Source organism: Schistocerca gregaria, chromosome X (genome assembly GCF_023897955.1).
Source record: "Schistocerca gregaria isolate iqSchGreg1 chromosome X, iqSchGreg1.2, whole genome shotgun sequence".
Taxonomy (NCBI): Eukaryota; Metazoa; Arthropoda; class Insecta; order Orthoptera; family Acrididae; genus Schistocerca; species Schistocerca gregaria.
The window spans coordinates 297,673,806-297,693,686 of record NC_064931.1 but is presented as its reverse complement, the minus strand read 5'-3'; the positions used below and the strand labels follow the sequence as shown (position 1 = coordinate 297,693,686).

The window sequence follows — 19,881 nt, the reverse complement described above, 5'->3', positions numbered from 1 at the left end:
TTTCTTAACACTTTTCGTGATGACTGCTGTGTTAAATGATGATTCGTATTCTAAGTTTCTCACCTATATCTTTAAGTTTGCGTATTACAGTTACTAGAGCCTAGTGTACACACATAAATAGTGGATTTTTTGTTGGGCATTACATCTATAATATTTATCTTTTACAAAATGTGCACCACAAATACATCAGTTTCTAAGAAGGCCAGGGGTTCATTTAGTTATACAGCTCCGAGCCGCCGCCGGGCTTTGTCGGCCACTGAGACATGACAGTGTTACATATAGAAGAGTCAGCTTTGTAGTCGCATATCCTGAAGCGAACACGTTAAAAACAATATTGCATTCATGAAGCTTGTACAACATTATGGACTTGCGCAGCAATTTTACTCAAAGCGCAACAGACTCTGCATTCCCGTGGCATTCATTTATGCCGCGAAAACAACATCGACGCTTGGTCGCGTTCGCCACATGTCATGCGATATATCGATTCACAAGGTCGATAAAGTAACAACTATTAGAGTAAGAAACTGGGAGCAGCAGTGTGCATTTATTTTGATAGTAGTTTGTGTTGTCGTTCGTTTGAATAATAGTTGACGTGTGTAAGAAACAAAACGAAATAAATTTGTTGTTGTCATGGCAGGGTATAGGAGGGTAAACTATTACGAACTGTGTCGGCTATGTACGTCAAGTGAGGGAACAAAAATGCATATTTTCCGAGAAGAAGGACGCAGGAGACAACTCCCCACAAAAATTCAGATTTGCTTACCCGTTCAGGTGAGTGATGGTAAAAACTACTGGCTGTCGAATTTCATTGATGTTTGTCACTGTGCGACTTGTGCATTGAACGTCAAAAGGCTTCATGGTATATGAATATTGGTGAACCGATTGGAGACTACTTACTGTCATTAGGAAAAATACTGCATATCAGTGAGCCAGATTCTGTAGCAAACATGTGTGACGACTACTGCCAGAATTGATGTTCATCGCCTAAGTTTTCGAAATAACTCACTAGATCGATAGATAGTTGATTCTGACTCTTTAGAAGACAGATCAAGTGCATGCATTTATTGTAATGTTGACATGTTCAAGCACTTAAGTATCTCAGTCTTCCCTTGCTAGTGATGTGTGTGATTTACAAGATATACAAACTGTCGGAAATTATGAATAATCTACAGTTTTCAAAAGAAACATTATACAATTCATGATTAAATGTTCCTTCAGTGCTGCAAAGCTGTAGTAGGAAGTGTCCATTGAATTTAATTGACAATTTAATTTTGCTGGAATATAAGAAATAACTGCTTGTCATGTGTGTCATTAAAGATGTAAATAGTCATTTAAATGTTGTTGATATCAGCATGTAAACAGGCAATTTGTGTTATTGTTTCAGTGCTTATTGCAGCTTTAGTTATGATGCACAGTGGCCAAATGACAAACATTTTATTGGTGAAATATCACTGTCAGTGCATTTACATAAGCATATTACAGATAATAGTACTTAAGAGTGTTTCTGCATTATTCGTGCTTAATGCTGAATCTTCTGTTATTTGCTGTGAATTCTCTATTAAACACTTTAATAACCTCGAATGATTTATAGGTTTCAGAGACTAAAATTGAGCAACCCTATTTTTGATTATCTGTCTTTCTAATTTCTCTGATTATCTGTCTGAGTGTATATGTTTCACACTGCTATGAATAAAAAAGGTTTATCATGTATTAACTAGCTTTTCTTAATTATGTTCTGATTTCTTCATACAGAAAATTGTACCATTTACTTTAAATTACATTTGTCGAAAAAAATTAGTCTTTTTGTTGTGCCTCTGTCCGCTATATGGTGTGTAGCAGCTATCCTTTTCATAATATTATCGTTGCTCCATCCTGGATTTTCAATTATATGTATGTTTGCATTACGCAATTCTCTATTGTTACAACTGTATTATTCTGTTTCATTCTCACAGCATCACACAGTAAAAATGAAATACTTTATAGGGCAAACAATAAACAACACTCAACATGTCCCCTCCCCTTGACAACTTTCATTATGTTTTGTTAAATTTGCCATTTTAAAGATTTTGCTGGTGTTCCACATGTACAAAGCTTGTACCTAGAGATAGATGGATTATTTACTGACCAAAGTAGTTACAGACTTCAGCACAGAGCTGTTAGAGCTGGTTGTTGAACTAAACGAGAGTATCTGTATATGTGAAATTTTATGTGCTGCTCATATTCCAAAGCTGTTTGGAACTTTCTGAACTCCCGAAGACAACAAAAGTGTAATGCTTTTCTGTCTTATTGAAATCAGTGTTTTTAACATGGTGTTGATTAGTAAGGCTGTATGACATGCGAGTAGAGTCCTTCATATCCTGTCAAAAATTATAGCTTTTATAATGAAACAGTCCACCACCATAGCTGAATAGTCAGTGCAGCTGACTGCCATACACGGGGCCCTAGTTCTATACCTGGCTGGGTCAAGGATTTTATGGACTTGGGGACAGGGTGTTTTCCTGTCCTAACTGTCATTTCATCATCACCGATGGGCAAGTCACCAAAGTGGCAACATATAAATACACTTGCACTAGGCAGCTGAACAACCCCAGATGGGGTCTCCCGGCCAGTAAAGCCATATGATCAATACGATCATTTTATTTCATCGCAAACGGTGGGCTTGGTGCCATTAATAATAGCATATAAATAGGCCATTGTGTTTCACGTTCTACCAAGAAAACATTCTTAATGAAACACATAACCTTACAGGAAATTGTTGTTATGAAGTAGTCATCTTTTATGCACTGTGCAAAAATTATTCTGCATTTCAAAAATATGTTGTATGTTTACATACTTATAAATCATATTTTGTAACATTTATTTCGGGTGGTGGTGTTGCATCTAATGAGCAATCAGTGCTTTGTTTTGCTGTAAAATAGTATTAAATAAAGTTTAGTTTTGGTTACATTGCAACATGTAATGCACTTAACTGAACAAATATATACACTGGTGATTTTCATAATCTGTTAAATCTATTTTTTGCAAAGAAGTGATAAGTTTTATAAGAAATTGCAAACACAATAACAAACATTTGTGCCCATTTTGTATTTTTATATTCCCTTTGGGATACTGTTAACATTCACCTCTGACTTATAACACACTCACTTTATACTATGGTGCTGTCTGGAGAGAGAGAGAGAGAGAGAGAGAGAGAGAGAGAGAGAGATTTGTTGTGTGTGAAAGTCTGGAAGTCGAATACAGTGAAGAAAGTCCATCGCTACTACAGAGCATGTATCTATGATGACTGTAAAATCTCTAGTGAGCTTTTTTTTCTGTAATTGTTATCTTTTGATGATAATAATAATAGTTAATATTTTTCTGCAGGTGTGTGAAGATGATTCGCTGCCTAAAATAATATGCAACCACTGTGTGGAGAAGCTTGAAAGTTTTTATGATTTCCGTGAATCTTGTGTTAATGCAGAAGCAATGCTGGAAAGTTACTTTACCTCACTTCGTTACTCTGATGATTTTACAAGAGAAGGAAAGGTATGTTTGCTATTGTCAGTGACACATTATACAATAATTCATCAGCATATGTCATTTTTGTGCTGACCTGTGCACTTCTTTTTGTGTATGTATATAAAAGCTCTTAAATTACCAACCTCTCAATGTATTTTACTGTAGGTGTATGTCAAAGATGAAAGCTCAACCAAAAAAAAGACAGCTGACAATGATAGTCTAGCAAAACATCACCACAAATCCAGTGTGACTGCATCCACAGATGGCCTGAACAGCTTAGTTCAGGCTGCAAGTATTCAGATTGTTAGTGATGCTGATGGGACACGAGTTCAACAGTACAAATGCCAGATGCAGGTACTTTTACCATACATTTGTCTGCCATATCAAGCTAAAAATTCTTTATTAATTTAATGTAACAAAAAAAGCAGTTTCAGTAATTTATAGGAACATACATATTTAAGAAGACATGAGTGGAAACTAATAATGCTGTGTGATGAAAATAGTGTTGTGGAAATTGTGATTCTGTGAGTAAGCTTCTATGCATGAATACAGACTTTTGATGTCCTGAAGTCAACTTCGTTGTTCATGTTTAAAGGGAAGATCCTTATTAGTACACGTTTCCTGTGCGTGGTATCAAGAATGATGTTCCTGGTCATTAAAGTTCTGAATGTGTAGATATCAGTGACTGGTGATAGTTGCTTCTATTTCGGCAGTGCATGTTTCCAACCTCACTCTTATTTGTAGCAGTTTGTATTTAAGATATATCTAGCTATGAACTCTTTAGTGAAAGCAGTGGAACATACAGACTCAAAAGGAAATGTCAACACAGAACATTGTGTGGGTTTTGCAGGGCTCTCTCTGAAAATTGATACAACTGAATCAAAAATTGTAAGTAAAATAAAATAGCAAAACTAAGACATTCTCAGCACTTCCTTTCTTGCCAGTTACATATATTATTATAATCACATATTTCAAATAAAATCAGTTATGGGGAAGTCTATGTGATTTTCATTTTTTAAAAATCTGGATAAGGCTTCATGCGTGATCTTTGTATGGCTGAATCAATATTGTAGTGAAACCAGTTAGTGTAATTCATGTCGGAGAGCAGTGGCAGCATATAATCTCTAGTAGGATTTGCACTGGGTTGGTGGAGGAAAATAGCTTCAACATAGACAGTTTTATGAGATAAAAATTTGGTGTTTAAACGGGAGGAGGCTGCCAGTTTGTGATTCACTGTCAGGGGATTTACGACACCTTCAAGAGTGGCTTATGTTAACATTCTGAGTGACCAAATAATGGATTGACTGTCATAGTTCATGTAATGAAAGTGGAACAGTTAGAATACTGAGAAAACTATAGCAAAGAGGGGAACTGAAGGGATACAGTCTTTAGATTAAAGCTATGCCTGATAGTAAACATTTCCCATATCCCTATTGTGTGTTACGTACTATAGGTAAATTCTTTCAACATGTGACTATTCAGCTGTTAACTTAATCATACACAACTCCAGATTTAATAAGCTGCATGCTGAGAATATTTTGTGATGTATAAAATCCCAGAAAATGTCAGAATAATATAGCACAGATCACATACTCAATTGAATCTGCATTTCAGTTTCCAACCCCGACATTCTCCTAATTTTAGCCATACTTTTGCATAACCACTCCAGACTAATACATTCTGAACTCTGTAACAAAACCACATATAATTATTTTTGTAGCCTTGTCTGTTCCAAGCAAAAAAAGTGCTTCATTTCATGGGACCCACTGTCATTGGTCATTACATCCCTTTGTGGAATGTACGAAATATTCTCTCTATACTAACTGCTCATAAATACTGAAATCAATCAGTAATGCGTCACTCTTCTGACACTTTCAGTGGTCAGTGAGAAACAGAACAGAACAAGCACCTAATGTAACTAATGACCACTGTTTTCATACAGTTATCATGTGATGTATAGTAGAGATAAATCAGATGCCCGGGAATACATTGTGTAACAGGGTGAGAGCTGTATGGTGGTGAAAGGGAGGTGCTGCAAGTTGATTGTAATAGATATGTTACTTCGTCTTAAAATAGGAGGCGAAGCAAGTTGACTGTAATAGCTATGTTACTTCACCTTAAAATTGCGAAAACAAGACACTGTGTCATCCTGTTAGTCTTTGGGTTTGAGAAGGAGCTGTAATTTGGAAGTTAAAATTATGTTATGACCCTTTGTTTTCTGTACCGAGTATTCGTGTCATGTTGTGTAATATGAACAGGAATTTATTTATTGAAGATTGTAGATTTTCAGTTTATTTTGTACAAAGTGTCTTTAATTGTTGTCAAGAGCTTATGTAGAGTTCCTGTTTTAGTTATTTATATCTCACATCACACCACAGGCTGCACTTGTGATGTACAACACTTAAATGGCACAGCAGTGCACAAGCCTGTAGCAGTAATTTTGGTTGGTATGTGATGTGGGATGTATGCTGTCATGATTTGATCTCCAGAATTAAGCTACCACATGGGCAAGTATTTAGCATGATTTGGCATTATTTTTCAATAATTATTGTAGTGTGCTATTAAATGTGAATGCCATTACATATGTCAGATTTACATACTATACAAGGCAAGTGTTGAGCTCCTTTCCCAAATTCGAATCTTAATTAGATGTCACTTTAATGACATGGTATGCTTGACTCTTCCCGTGGCAACTAAAGTTTAGCAGGTAAAGAGTGTTTTGTGTTCAGTTACAGAGAAAAATTATGTAGTTGCAGTTTACTGCAGATTTATGGTTTCTTTCAGCTGATGAACAATTTTAAATTTGACCATGATTTTTCTATCCTCTTACACTAATGGTATCCCCTCTTACACCGTCATCACAACTTTATTAAACATTTTCTGTTTCCTATGAAATCAAGGATGCAGTGCAACATTTGCTTCATTCTTTACGAATTTTGTGCTATTTCTGGTTTTCATTTACGTATTTTCTGGCACATGATTGGGGGAAAAAAGATTAGTAATGAATACTAAATACTTTATAAACTCAGGGTTAATGAAGAGTGTAGCATTGTGGTTATTATACTTCAGGCTTTGTATTCAAAACACCATATTTTTAAAGTTTACTTTGGTTTTGCTGTATCATAGCATACACTGCATTGGAAGTGAAGAAATTGCCCCAAAATTTCATTGTGATAATACCTTCAAATCAATAGTAGCACATCAGCATAGTAGGGAATGGGCACCAAACAGTGGCAAACATGCTGAGTGGAAGGAGAGTCAGTGTCCTGATATTGGAGATTCTAGAGGCTTATATGCTGAGGTGAGAAAAGTCGTTAGATACTCCTCATATCGTGTCAGATCTCCTTTGGCCTGGCATAGTGCAGCAATTCGATGTGGCAAGGACTCAAAAAGTCGTGGGAAGATCCATCAGAAATACTGATCCATGCTGCTTCTATAGTCGTCTGTAACTGCAGAAGTGGTGTTGGCGCAGGATTTTATGCATAAACTGACCACTTGATTATGTCCCATAAATGTTCAAGAGATTCATGTTGGGTGATCTGGGCGGCAAAATCATTCACCCAAATTGTCCAGAATGTTCTTCAAGCCAGCACAATTGTGTCCCAGTGATATGGCACATAGTGTTTCATAAAGATTCCATTGTTGTTTGGCTGTAAATGCTCTCCAAGCAGCCAAACATAGTGATTTCCAGTCAACCATTACCAGTCAATGCTTGATTCAGTGATATCACATGACCCAGTCCATTCCATGTAAACACAGTTCACACCATTATGGAACCACCAACAGCTTGGCTCAGTGCCTGGTTGACAACTTGGGTCCATGGCTTTATGAGGTCTGCGCCACACTCGAATCCTACCATCAGCTCTTACCAACTGAAATAGGGACTCATCTGAGCAGGCCACAGCTTTCCTGTGAAGGGTCCAACTGATATGGTCACGAGCCTAGGAGAGTTACTGTAAGCAATGTCATACTGTTAGCAAGGGCACTCGTGCCAGTTGTGCCCATTGATGCCACATTTCGCCACACTGCCGTAATGGATACATTTTTATGATATTGATTTCTGCAGTTATTTCATGCAGTGTTGCTTGTGTCTTAGCACTGACAATTTCTATGCAAGCTCCGCAGCTCTTGGTCATTAAGCGAGGTGGCGCAGTAGTTAGCACACTGGACTCGCATTCGGGAGGACGACGGTTCAATCCCGTCTCTGGCCATCCTGATTTAGGTTTTCCGTGATTTCCCTAAATCGTTTCTGGCAAATGCCGGGATGGTTCCTTTGAAAAGGGCACGGCCGATTTCCTTCCCAATCCTTCCCTAACCCGAGCTTGTGCTCCGTCTCTAATGACCTCGTTGTCGACGGGACGTTAAACACTAACCACCACCACCACCACCACCACCTTGGTCATTAAGTTAAACCCATTAGCCACTACATTGTCTGTGGTGAGAGGTAGCGCCTGAAATTTAGTATTCTCGGCACGCTCCTGATATTGTCGACCTCAGTATATTGTCTTCCTTAATGATTTTCGAAGTGGTATGCCCCATGTGTGTAGCTCCAACTACCATTCCGCGTTCAAAGTCTTTTCCCATTGTGCAGTCATAATCATGTCGGAAACCTTTTCACATGGATCACCTGAATACAAATTCCAGCTCCGTCAATGCACTGCACTTTTATACCATGTTGTACATAATACTACCACCATCTTTATATTAGCACGTCAGTATCCCATTTGTTTTGTCACTTCATCGTGCACTGATCAGCGAGCACCTAATGGACAGTATGTCCACCTTTGGCACGGACAACATTGGTGACGCATAATGACGCGGAAGTGGTGAGACGTTGGTAGATCGTTGGACGGTGTTGGCACCACATCTGTAGATACAAGTCACCTAATTACTGTAAATTCTGGGGAGGCGTGTTGATGAGCTTTGATGCCGTATTCAATCACATCCCCAAATGTATTGGATCAGATTCAGATCTCGCGAGTTGGGGGGACTGTATATCAATTGGAACTCGCCACTGTGTTCCTCAAACCACTCCATCACACTCCTGTCCTTGTGACTTGGAGCATTATCTTGTTGAAAAGTGCCACTACCATCAGGAAACATGATTGTCATGAAGGGGTGTACATGGTCTGCAGCCAGTGTGTGAAACTCCCTTGGCCGTCATGGTGCCTTGCATGAGCTCCACTAGACCTATGAATGATCTTGTGAATGTTCCCCAGAGCATAATGGAGTCGCCACTCACTTGTCCCCATCCCATAGTACAGGTGACAATGAAATGTTCACCTGGATGATGACAGATTTGCATCCTCCTATTGGTGTGATGAAGAACGTGTTGGGATTTATGAGGCACAGTAATGTAAGTGAAACCTCAACCGGATTAACAGGAATATTTTTGCTTATTTTCCTTTATAAAGTAGTTGTATTTTGTGTGTTTCATTCAAATGGATAAACCTGAAAACTGTGCCCTCAGAAATGCTTTGTTTTGGATAATCACCACCTATTGAATTTGATAATGGTTTGTAAGGAGCCTGCTCCATCATTTTCTCTATATAAGAAATACTTTCTATTCTAGATCCTTGCGAAGGAATTTCCAGAACACTAACCAAAAACGAAGGTACTGGTGAAGTATGCAATATGGGAGTGACCATTTTGTGATTAAAGGTGTTAAAATAGCTGAACCACAGGCAGTCAGAAGAACAGAGTGTAGTACATTTTAGTTGAAAGCTCAGTGCAAGAGGGAAGTGACTTTGCTGAACAAATGCAAGTACGGAAATGAATTTCTCAGTAATGCTTGGCTTTCATGAAGAAGGATCCAGCTTATGTAGTACACTGATTGGTGCTATGGGTGACACACAGGTCTACCATTTTACACCAGAAATGAAATGAAAATCAGAGCTTTGGGTGGAAGCTGATTGGCCCTGCACCAAAAAAGCCAATGTTTCTTAGATACAAAGGCCTTTCTTCTTACTGCAATGAGTAAAACAATAACTAGTAAATACTATTGAAGTATTTTGAATTAACAATATGAAAGGGGAAAAAATGCCTGAATTGAAAAATAATGGAAGGGGGAGAAGGAAAATCCATTTGCTCAGACAGGTGCTTTGGTAACAGAAAGTATGTGTTTGTATTAGGAACTGTTGAGACATACTCTCAGTTTGAGATTTGGCTCTTCCACCTACGCTGACACCTGAAGAAATTTGTAGCTGGATATTATTTGTAGAAGTTATGCAACCTATAAAAGAGGAGTATTTTACAGAGTGTCCAGAATTGCTCTTCAGCTCAATGGAAAAATATTGTGCAAAGTCTGTTTAACAATAAGAGGATTACACTGAGTAAAAAGTGCATTTTTCACATAAAAATTTAGACTTTTGTTACCATACTGACAATTTTCTCATTGCGCTCGTCTGTGAAAAGATTGAAAAAATATGGAGGAGGAGGGGCAGACAGTAAATTAAATTGAATGCCAAAGAGGTGTGCCTGTTTTTCAGCTGTGAAATGCATACCATCAAACTAGACCTGCCAGTCACTCATATCAAAGAAAATCTTTTTATGTAGCTCTTTTATAGAAGAAAAAGGTCCATAAGAGACAGTAACAAAAGTAATAGTAGAAACAGAAAGGGATGAAATTACACACAATGCAAGATGGACAGTATCTCCCAACACAATAAAAGATGCGGCACTGAGAAACAACAACTATTGATTAGATTACAGTGTGACAGCATGAACTTATATAGAACAGTACAAATTAGTGACATGTACAAGACTGCCAGCCGGAGCGAGTGTATGGCAATATAAAGAGCATTTGCCCACCAGGGCTGCAGGTGGCTGAGGGCCATCCCCAGTCGATGGCTCTGGTTGGGTCTGGAGCAGCCAAATAGTGCAATACTCAAATGTGTGATTGCATTGTGGTAGTAGTGATGGAGGTGTAGTAATGTGCAGGTTACAACACTCCTCCTTCCTTTGGAGGGCCCCCCTGTGGGTTCGGGGGTAAGAATAGGCCCGCGGTATTTGTGCCTGTCATAAGAGGTGACTAAAAGGTGTCTCATACTTTTTGGCCTTCATGTGATGGTCCCCTGTAGGGTTTGACCTCCATATTTCAAAATTCTTCTGAAGAACAAGCCAACTGGGGAAGGGCGCCTTACATGGTGCATTGTGTCCGTTGTGCATTGAGACCTTTAGCCGGCATTCTCGTCGTCGCATTGCAGTCCCACTCGTTCTCCATCTCTTGGGCGAGGATACATTCCTGGGTGCGATTTCCACCATGCTCTGTGCACTGCTGCTATCTGCGGAGATGACGGCCATGGACTTCCTTGCACCTAATATCCAGCATGGTAGCTAGTCCATTCTGGTGGGGCCGCCATGTACCCTGTTGGTTAATCATGGGGGGCACTTCCCTCCCTGTTGCTCCCGCACCACCTACCTCGGGAGCAGCTCCACCACCACCACCATCGGGGACACCAGTCCCCACTTCTAAGCCAGAGAGGTGTAATTCTTCTTCGGCTTCTCTCACTAGGAAGGGATCCATTGGGTTACTCCCTTCCCAGGTTTCAACCAGCAGCACGACAGACACCTGCCAGTGGCTGAAAAAGCCACAGGTCGCTGCTCGTAGTGCTTTGTGATCCTCTTCAGTCCCGGAGACTAAATCAAAGAAGCCCTCCCAGCTAGGGCTGCCAAAGGAACAGTGCGAGAAATCGCAATCGAAGACCCCTAAGACCAAGGAAATTGTGGTGGCACCCACTCCACCGCTACCTACAAGCTCTGCGTCTGAGGATGAGGTGGAGATTCTGGCGCCTGCTGAGGATCTAGATCTGGTGGCAGTAGGTGACCCAGCGGCGTAAGCTGCTCCTCTGTCCCTTCACGCCTTTCTCGGCCATGGACAATGTCATCCACCAGTGGAAGTGCAGAGGTTTTTCCATCATCCGACAACTTCTCAGCCTTCACCCTTTCTTCTGCATTGCTCTTGGTTTCCAGCAATTCGAACTCCTGCCCTCCATGGCTATCAAGGTTATTATAAGAACCGGGCAGCTTATGAGAGGGTATCTGGTGGCGTCTGCATCTATGTCCTTTACTCTCTTTACAGCGAGTGTGTCCCTCTACAAATACCTTTAGAGGCTTTCGCTGTTCAGGTGTGGACGCCTCAGTCTGTTACTGCCTGCAGTCTTTATCTTCCACCAGATGGTGATGTCCCGCAGCATGTCCTGGCTGCACTGATAGCCCAATTGCCGCCACCTTTTCTGTTACTGGGCAACTTCAATGCCCATAACCCTCTGTGGGGTGGATCAGTGGCAACAGGTCAAGTTAGCACTGTTGAGCAAGTGTTGGCACAGCTTGACCTTTCTCTTTTAAGTAATGGTGCCTTCACACATTTCAGTGTGGCCCCTGGCACGTACTCAGCCAACGACCTTCTGATCTGCAGCCCTAGCCTATTACCATCTGTCGAATGGAGTGTGCATGACGACTTGTATGGTAGTCACCACTTTCCGATCTTTCTGTCACTGCCACAGCGTCACTCTTGTGGGCACCCCCACAGATGGGCTATGAATAAGGCTGACTGGAAATTGTTCACCTCCATTGCCACTATTGAGCCTCTTTCCAATGACACCATTGGTGCTGTGGTTCACTCGGTCACCACCGGCATTGTTACTGCCGCAGAATCTGTAGTTCCCTGTTCTTCTGGGTCTCTTCGGCAGAGGACTGTGCCTTAGTGTTCGCCCGAGATTGCTGAGGCAATTAGAGATCACAGGTGGGCCCTCCATCATCACAAGTGGCATCCCTCATTGGAACACCTCATTGCCTTTAAACGGCTCTGCGCACAAGCCCACTACCTCATTTGTCGATGCTAGCAGGAGTGCTGGGAAAGGTATCGTCTCCACCATTGGCCTCCGTACCTCTCCATCACAGGTTTGGGCCAAGATTAGGCAACTCTATGGCTATCGGACCCCTGTCAGTGTACCTGCGCTTTCACCGAATGGAGCAGTCTGTACTGACCTCCGACACAATTGCAAACCGTTTAGCGGAGCAGTTTGCTCAGAGTGCCGCTCCTGCGAATTACCCAGTGGCCTTCCGCTCCCTGAAAGAGCGGTGGGAACGTTGGAGCCTTTCATTTCACATGTGCCACCCTGAATTGTACATTGCTCCACGCAGTGAGTGGGAATTCCAAAGTGCCCTAGCCGCTTGTCCTGATATGGCTCCTGGGCCAGATCGCATCCACTGTCAGATGCTCAAACACCTCTCGGCGGACTGCCATTGACACCTCCTAGACCTTTTCAACTATATTTGGTTTGAGAGTGAGTTCCCATCGCAATGGCAGGAAAGCATTGTAATCCCCGCGTTGAAACTTGGCAAGAAGCCGGAGGCTGAGTTGGCTACTTGATTCTCAGGGCCTTCTGGCTCCGTTTCAGGGTGGGTTTCGTAAGGGACGCTGTGCCACCGATAATCTGGTCTTCCTGGAGTCTGCCATCCATACGGCCTTTTCCCACCATCAGCATCTGGTTGCCATCTTTTTTGACATGTGGAAGGCGTACGCGACTTGGTGACATCACATCCTCATCATGCTTCATGGGTGGGGTCTTCAGGGCCCGCTCCTGATTTTCATACAAAATTTTCTGTCACTTCGTTCTTTCTGCATGCAAGTTGCAGCCTCCCATAGTTCCTCCTGAGTTCAGGAGAATTGGGTCCCTCAAGGATCTGTTTTGAGTGTCTGCCTCTTTCTAGTTGCAATTAATGGGCTCACTGCAGCGGTGGGAACGTCTTGATCATCTTCCTTGTATGCTGATTACTTCTGCCTATACTATAGCTCCACTAACATTGGAGCTGCAGGGCGCTATCCACAAGGTGCAGTCTAGGGCTGTAGTGCGTGGCTTCCAGTTTTCGGCTGCCAAAACCTGTGTTGTGCATTTCTGCCAGTGTCGCACAGTTCACCCTGAACCACGGCTTTTCTTGACTGCGAAACTCTTGCTGTGGTGGAGACACATCGGTTTTTGGGATTGGTTTTTTGATATCCGGTTGACTTGGCTGCCTCATATTCGGCAGTTTAAACAGATGTGCTGGTGGCATCTGGACAGTAGCTCTGCAGAATTGCTAGACAATTTTATCTTTGTCAAAATGACAATTGATAGTTATGTTTTATCTTTGACAAAGATTCTCTCTGCTCATCACGTGTTACTTCAGTATATATGTCACTCTCAGGTGTCTGACCAGTCAGTCGGCAAGACTCAAAGGAAGAGCGTTTCTGAAGATGTGCAGCACAGTCCTGGACAAAACATCAGGAATGGAAGAGTTTCTTGGACCACAACCTCACATCCTGAAAGGTTTACCAGCAGCTATGTTACCTGTAGGTGCCATGGGCCGGGGAACCGAAGTGTCTAAAGGTAATGGTGGCAGTGTAGGGTATGCCTGCACTAATGTAAGAGGCACTGGCCTCAGGTAGGAGGGGCCTAGCATTCTCCCCCAGTCCCTCCCCCCCCATGAAAGAAGGCACTGTAAGTGTGTTGAGAGGCCAAGAGGCATCGCCCTTGTGGGACCAGACCACTGGGAGAGCAGCCGGAGACCGTGCTGGGAGGGTGGGCTGGCTTGGCCAGGTGGTGTGCTGCTCATAGCAAGTGCCTATGCCAGTGGAAGAGGTGTCAGCGTAGGAGTGCACAGAAAGATTTTAGCACTCACCTGAGGTCACAGGTGTGCACTATGAACACACAGCGCTTACGCTGGCTGTGGGTGACACCTGGCTTCCAATGCGGGTGTCATCCAAACCCTCGGAGACCAGACCCGAGTTCTGGGTGAAAGCTGCTGAAGATGTCTGTACCACCTCAAAATGCCTGTCTGGTACCAGGAAATGTATTAGTGTGCGTGGCTGCTGGCAGTGCAAGAGTTCAGTTGGGCTCTTGTCCCCAATTGAAGTCATTCTGTAAGAAGTGACAAGGACATAAGGGCCTCTTCCATTGGAAATTCTGTGACATATTTGCACATTTGTGGTTTGTAAGTCCACACAAGATGTTCTGCCTCACCACTGCATGTCATTGTGTGAGCACAACTCTTGGAAGGAAGAAACAACTGTACAAGGTAGGCCTTCAATAGGAAACATGGCTGACAGCACCTTGACAGTCGCATCTGCTGTGAAAGGTGGACAATGAACAATAAAAGGAAACTTGAAAAAGGCACAACAGTTCAAGCTGATCAAACCACAAATTTTGCCCCCATGGGCAGCCAGGACAGAATAATGCTTCTGAGCTGCATTGAGCATTTTGGATGCAAAAGTGTTAGGCTGCTCAGAGCCATCCACGTGATGATGGACCAGAACCAACCCTACCCCATACTGGGATGCATCTGTGGCCAGTACTAAATGTTTACCAAGTTGGGAGGCCGCAAGAGAGCGTAATTTGTTTTTATGATGCACAAACACGATTTCGGGGGCTGGCGACCACTTAAAAGGAATGTTTTTACGAAGCAACTGGTGCAGAGAGTGAACCAGAGTGGCTGCACCCAGAAGAAACCTCTGATAGTATGCAGTTTTACCAAGGAATAACTGTAGTTCCTGCAAATTGGTCAGATGAAGCAGAGAAAAAGTAGCAGTAATATGCTGTTCCAGGTTGAACACCCTGCCAGTAAAGTTATGAGCGAGATACACAATAAAAAATTGCAACTTCATAAGATTACATTTAATGCTTGCAGTTTGCAAAGTTGTAAAGAAAGAATGGTGGTTACGTAAGTGTTGTTCTGTCATAGCACCTGTTACTGCATTATCATCAACGTAGCTGATGGAACTAGGAACTGTGAGTTACTCCAAAAAACTTTGGGGAAAAGCCGGGTCATTAACCACCCCAAACATTAAACATTGATATTGATAAAGACCAGAAGGTGACTTTATCACAAGCAATTGTTTTGAAACATCATCTAATGGAACCTGCAGGAAGGCCTCAGCTAAGTCGGTTTTATAAAAGAACTGGCACCCGGCCAATTTTCGAAGTAATTCATCAGTGTGAGGCAGGGGGTATGTATCAATAACAGACTGTGCTTTTATGGTACATCTACATCTACATCTACATGACTACTCTGCAATTCACATTTAAGTGCTTGGCAGAGGGTTCATCGAACCACAATCATACTATCTCTCTACTATTCCACTCCCGAACAGCGAGCGGGAAAAACGAACACCTAAACCTTTCTGTTCGAGCTCTGATTTCTCTTATTTTATTTTGATGATCATTCCTACCTATGTAGGTTGGGCTCAACAAAATATTTTCGCATTCGGAAGAGAAAGTTGGTGACTGAAATTTCGTAAGAAGGTCTCGCCGCGACGAAAAACGTCTATGCTGTAATGACTTCCATCCCAACTCGTGTATCATATCTGCCACACTCTCTCCCCTATAACGTGAAAATACAAAACGAGCTGCCCTTCTTTGCACCCTCTCGATGTCCTCCGTCAATCCCACCTGGTAAGGATCCCACACCGCGCAGCAATATTCTAACAGAGGACGAACGAGTGTAGTGTAAGCTGTCTCTTTAGTGGACTTGTTGCATCTTCTAAGTGTCCTGCCAATGAAATGCAACCTTTGGCTCGCCTTCCCGACAATATTATCTATGTGGTCCTTCCAACTGAAGTTGTTTGTAATTTTAACACCCAGGTACTTAGTTGAATTGACAGCCTTGAGAATTGTACTATTTATCGAGTAATCGAATTCCAACGGATTTCTTTTGGAACTCATGTGGATCATCTCACACTTTTCGTTATTTAGCGTCAACTGCCACCTGACACACCATACAGCAATCTTTTCTAAATCGCTTTGCAGCTGATACTGGTCTTCGGATGACCTTACTAGACGGTAAATTACAGCATCATCTGCGAACAACCTAAGAGAACTGCTCAGATTGTCACCCAGGTCATTTATATAGATCAGGAACAGTAGAGGTCCCAGGACGCTTCCCTGGGGAACACCTGATATCACTTCAGTTTTACTCGATGATTTGCCGTCTATTACTACGAACTGCGACCTTCCTGACAGGAAATCACGAATCCAGTCGCACAACTGAGACGATACCCCATAGCTCCGCAGCTTGATTAGAAGTCGCTTGTGAGGAACGGTGTCAAAAGCTTTCCGGAAATCTAGAAATACGGAATCAACTTGAGATCCCCTGTCGATAGCGGCCATTACTTCGTGCGAATAAAGAGCTAGCTGCGTTGCACAAGAGCGATGTTTTCTGAAGCCATGCTGATTACGTGTCAATAGATCGTTCCCTTCGAGGTGATTCATAATGTTTGAATACAGTATATGCTCCAAAACCCTACTGCAAACCGACGTCAATGATATAGGTCTGTAGTTAAATGGATTACTCCTACTACCCTTCTTGAACACTGGTGCGACCTGCGCAATTTTCCAATCTGTAGGTACAGATCTATCGGTGAGCGAGCGGTTGTATATGAGTGCTAAGTAGGGAGCTATAGTATCAGCGTAATCTGAAAGGAACCTAATCGGTATACAATCTGGACCTGAAGACTTGCCCGTATCAAGCGATTTGAGTTGCTTCGCAACCCCTAAGGTATCTACTTCTAAGAAACTCATGCTAGCAGATGTTCGTGTTTCAAATTCTGGAATATTCCATTCGTCTTCCCTGGTGAAGGAATTTCGGAAAACTGCGTTCAATAACTCCGCTTTAGCGGCGCAGTCATCGATAACAGTACCATCGGCACTGCGCAGCGAAGGTATTGACTGCGTCTTGCCGCTTGTGTACTTTACATACGACCAGAATTTCTTCGGATTTTCTACCAAATTTCGAGACAATGTTTCGTTGTGGAACCTATTAAAGGCATCTCGCATCGAAGTACGTGCCAAATTTCGCGCGTCTGTAAATTTTAGCCCATCTTCAGGATTTCGCGTTCTTCTGAACTTCGCATGCTTTTTCCGTTGCCTCTGCAACAGCGTTCGGACCTTTTTTGTGTACCACGGGGGATCCGTTCCATCTCTTACCAATTTATGAGGTATGAATATCTCAATTGCTGTTGCTACTATATCTTTGAATTTGAGCCACATCTCGTCTACATTCGCATAGTCAGTTCGGAAGGAATGGAAATTGTCTTTTAGGAAGGCTTCTAGTGGTACTTTATCCGCTTTTTTAAATAAAATTATTTTGCGTTTGTTTCTGATGGATTTGGAAGAAATGGTATTGAGCCTAGCTACAATGACCTTGTGATCACTAATCCCTGTATCAGTCATGATGCTCTCTATCAGCTCTGGATTGTTTGTGGCCAAGAGGTCAAGTGTGTTTTCGCAACCATTTACAATTCGCGTGGGTTCGTGGACTAACTGCTCTAAATAATTTTCGGAGAATGCATTTAGGACAATCTCGGAAGACGTTTTGTGCCTACCACCGGTTTTGAACAAGTATTTTTGCCAACATATCGAGGGTAGGTTGAAGTCCCCACCAACTATAACCGTATGAGTGGGGTATTTATTTGTTACGAGACTCAAACTTTCTCTGAACTGTTCCGCAACTGTATCATCGGAGTCTGGGGGTCGGTAGAAGGAGCCAATTATTAACTTAATTCGGCTGTTAAGTATAACCTCCACCCACACCAATTCGCACAGAGTATCTACTTCGACTTCACTACAAGATAAACCACTACTGACAGACACCAACACTCCACCACCAATTCTGCCTAATCTATCTTTCCTGAACACCGTCTGAGACTTCGTAAAAATTTCTGCAGAACTTATTTCAGGCTTTAGCCAGCTTTCTGTACCTATAACGATATCAGCTTCTGTGCTTTCTATTAGCGCTTGGAGCTCAGGGACTTTTCCAGCGCAACTACAACAATTTACAACTATAATTCCGACTGTTCCTTGATCCAAGCACGTCCTGTAATTGCCAAGCACCCTTTGACATTGCAGCCCATCCCGCACTTTCCCGAGGCCTTCTAACCTAAAAAACCGCCCAGTCCACGCCACACAGCCTCCGCTACCCGTGTAGCCGCCAGCTGAGTGTAGTGAACTCCTGACCTATTCAGCGGAACCCGAAACCCCACCACCCTATGGCGCAAGTCAAGGAATCTGCAGCCAATACGGTCGCAAAACCGTCTGAGCCTCTGATTCAGACCCTCCACCCGGCTCTGCACCAAAGGTCCGCAGTCGGTTCTGTCAACGATGCTGCAGATGGTGAGCTCTGCCTTCATCTCGTAAGCAAGACCGGCAGCCTTCACCAAATCAGATATCCGCTGGAATCCAGAGAGAATTTCCTCAGATCCAAAGCGACACACGTCATTAGTGCCGACATGTGCCACCACCTGCAGCTGGCTGCACCCTGTGCTCTTCATGGCATCCGGAAGGACCCTTTCGACATCAGGAATGACTCCTCCCGGAATGCACACGGAGTGCACACTGGATTTCTTCCCCTCCTTAGCCGCCATATCCCTAAGGGGCCCCATTACGCGCCTAACATTGGAGCTCCCAACTACCAGTAAGCCCAACCTCTGCGATTGCCCGGACCTAGAAGGCTGAGAATGATCCTCTGAAACAGGGCAGGCAGCTGCATCTGGCTCAGCCAGAGACAGTGCCTGAAACCGGTTTGTCAGACGCACCGGGGAGGCTTTCTGGTCAGCTTCCGGGGACGCCTTTCGCCGCCTGCCACGCCTTGGAACGACCTCCCAATCAACCACAGGCGAGGGCTCAGCCCCACTGCGGGCAGCAACCGGGGCAACCACAGCGGCAGACCGATCTGGGGACAGACGGGATGAGGTTGACATCCCCGTGATACCCGAGTCCGGCTCCCCACAGTGGTGCCCATTGGCAACAGCCTCAAGCTGCGCGACCGAAGTCAGCGCCGATTGCAGCTGTGAGCGAAGGGATGCCAAGTCAGCCCTCATCCGAACACAGCAATCGCAGTCCCTGTCCATTCTAATCGATGTTTAACAACAGTTACTGAAACACGAGTCGGTGCCTAGATAACGCAAGCGGAACACGCAAAGAATGTATCAACTAACCTGTACAAATGCCTAACGACTGCGCTACAATCTGCTGAATTTACGATTACAGTAACTAAAACTCGAAATTGCACCTCCTATACGAAACTCACACGCAATTTGAATAAGAATCTACGAAGTAAACACTAAAGCGCGATGCTACAACTGTCAAATACTATAATACGCCCGAAATATATGAATTAAACAATGCAAGTACCCAAAAACACGCAAAGAAATTAATTAAACTGTGTAACAAATAAGTAAGCTGGGGTTATACGACTTGCTGCTGCAGCTGCTTATCCAACGGCGGCAGGGAGCACACTGACTGGCCAACCGACTCTGGCCGTTCACAACAAAAACAGAAGACAGACGACTACGCAAATTTGCACTATTCAGGTACTAAGGCGCGATGCTACAACCCTCAAATACTATAA

At 43.0% G+C, this 19,881-nt stretch overlaps 1 protein-coding gene across 1 annotated transcript in view; it reads left to right on the top strand.

The window, feature by feature from the left end:
* Positions 1 to 477: 477 nt before the first annotated feature.
* LOC126298357 (zinc finger protein 85-like) overlaps positions 478 to 19,881 on the top strand; it is a 99,643-nt gene continuing 80,239 nt past the window's right edge. Inside the window, exons 1-3 of the mRNA XM_049989651.1 lie at positions 478 to 771; positions 3,364 to 3,525; positions 3,664 to 3,852. Coding sequence (XP_049845608.1) covers positions 631 to 771; positions 3,364 to 3,525; positions 3,664 to 3,852 — 492 coding nt within the window. The 5' untranslated portion in view covers positions 478 to 630. The remainder of the gene's footprint in view (positions 772 to 3,363; positions 3,526 to 3,663; positions 3,853 to 19,881) is intronic.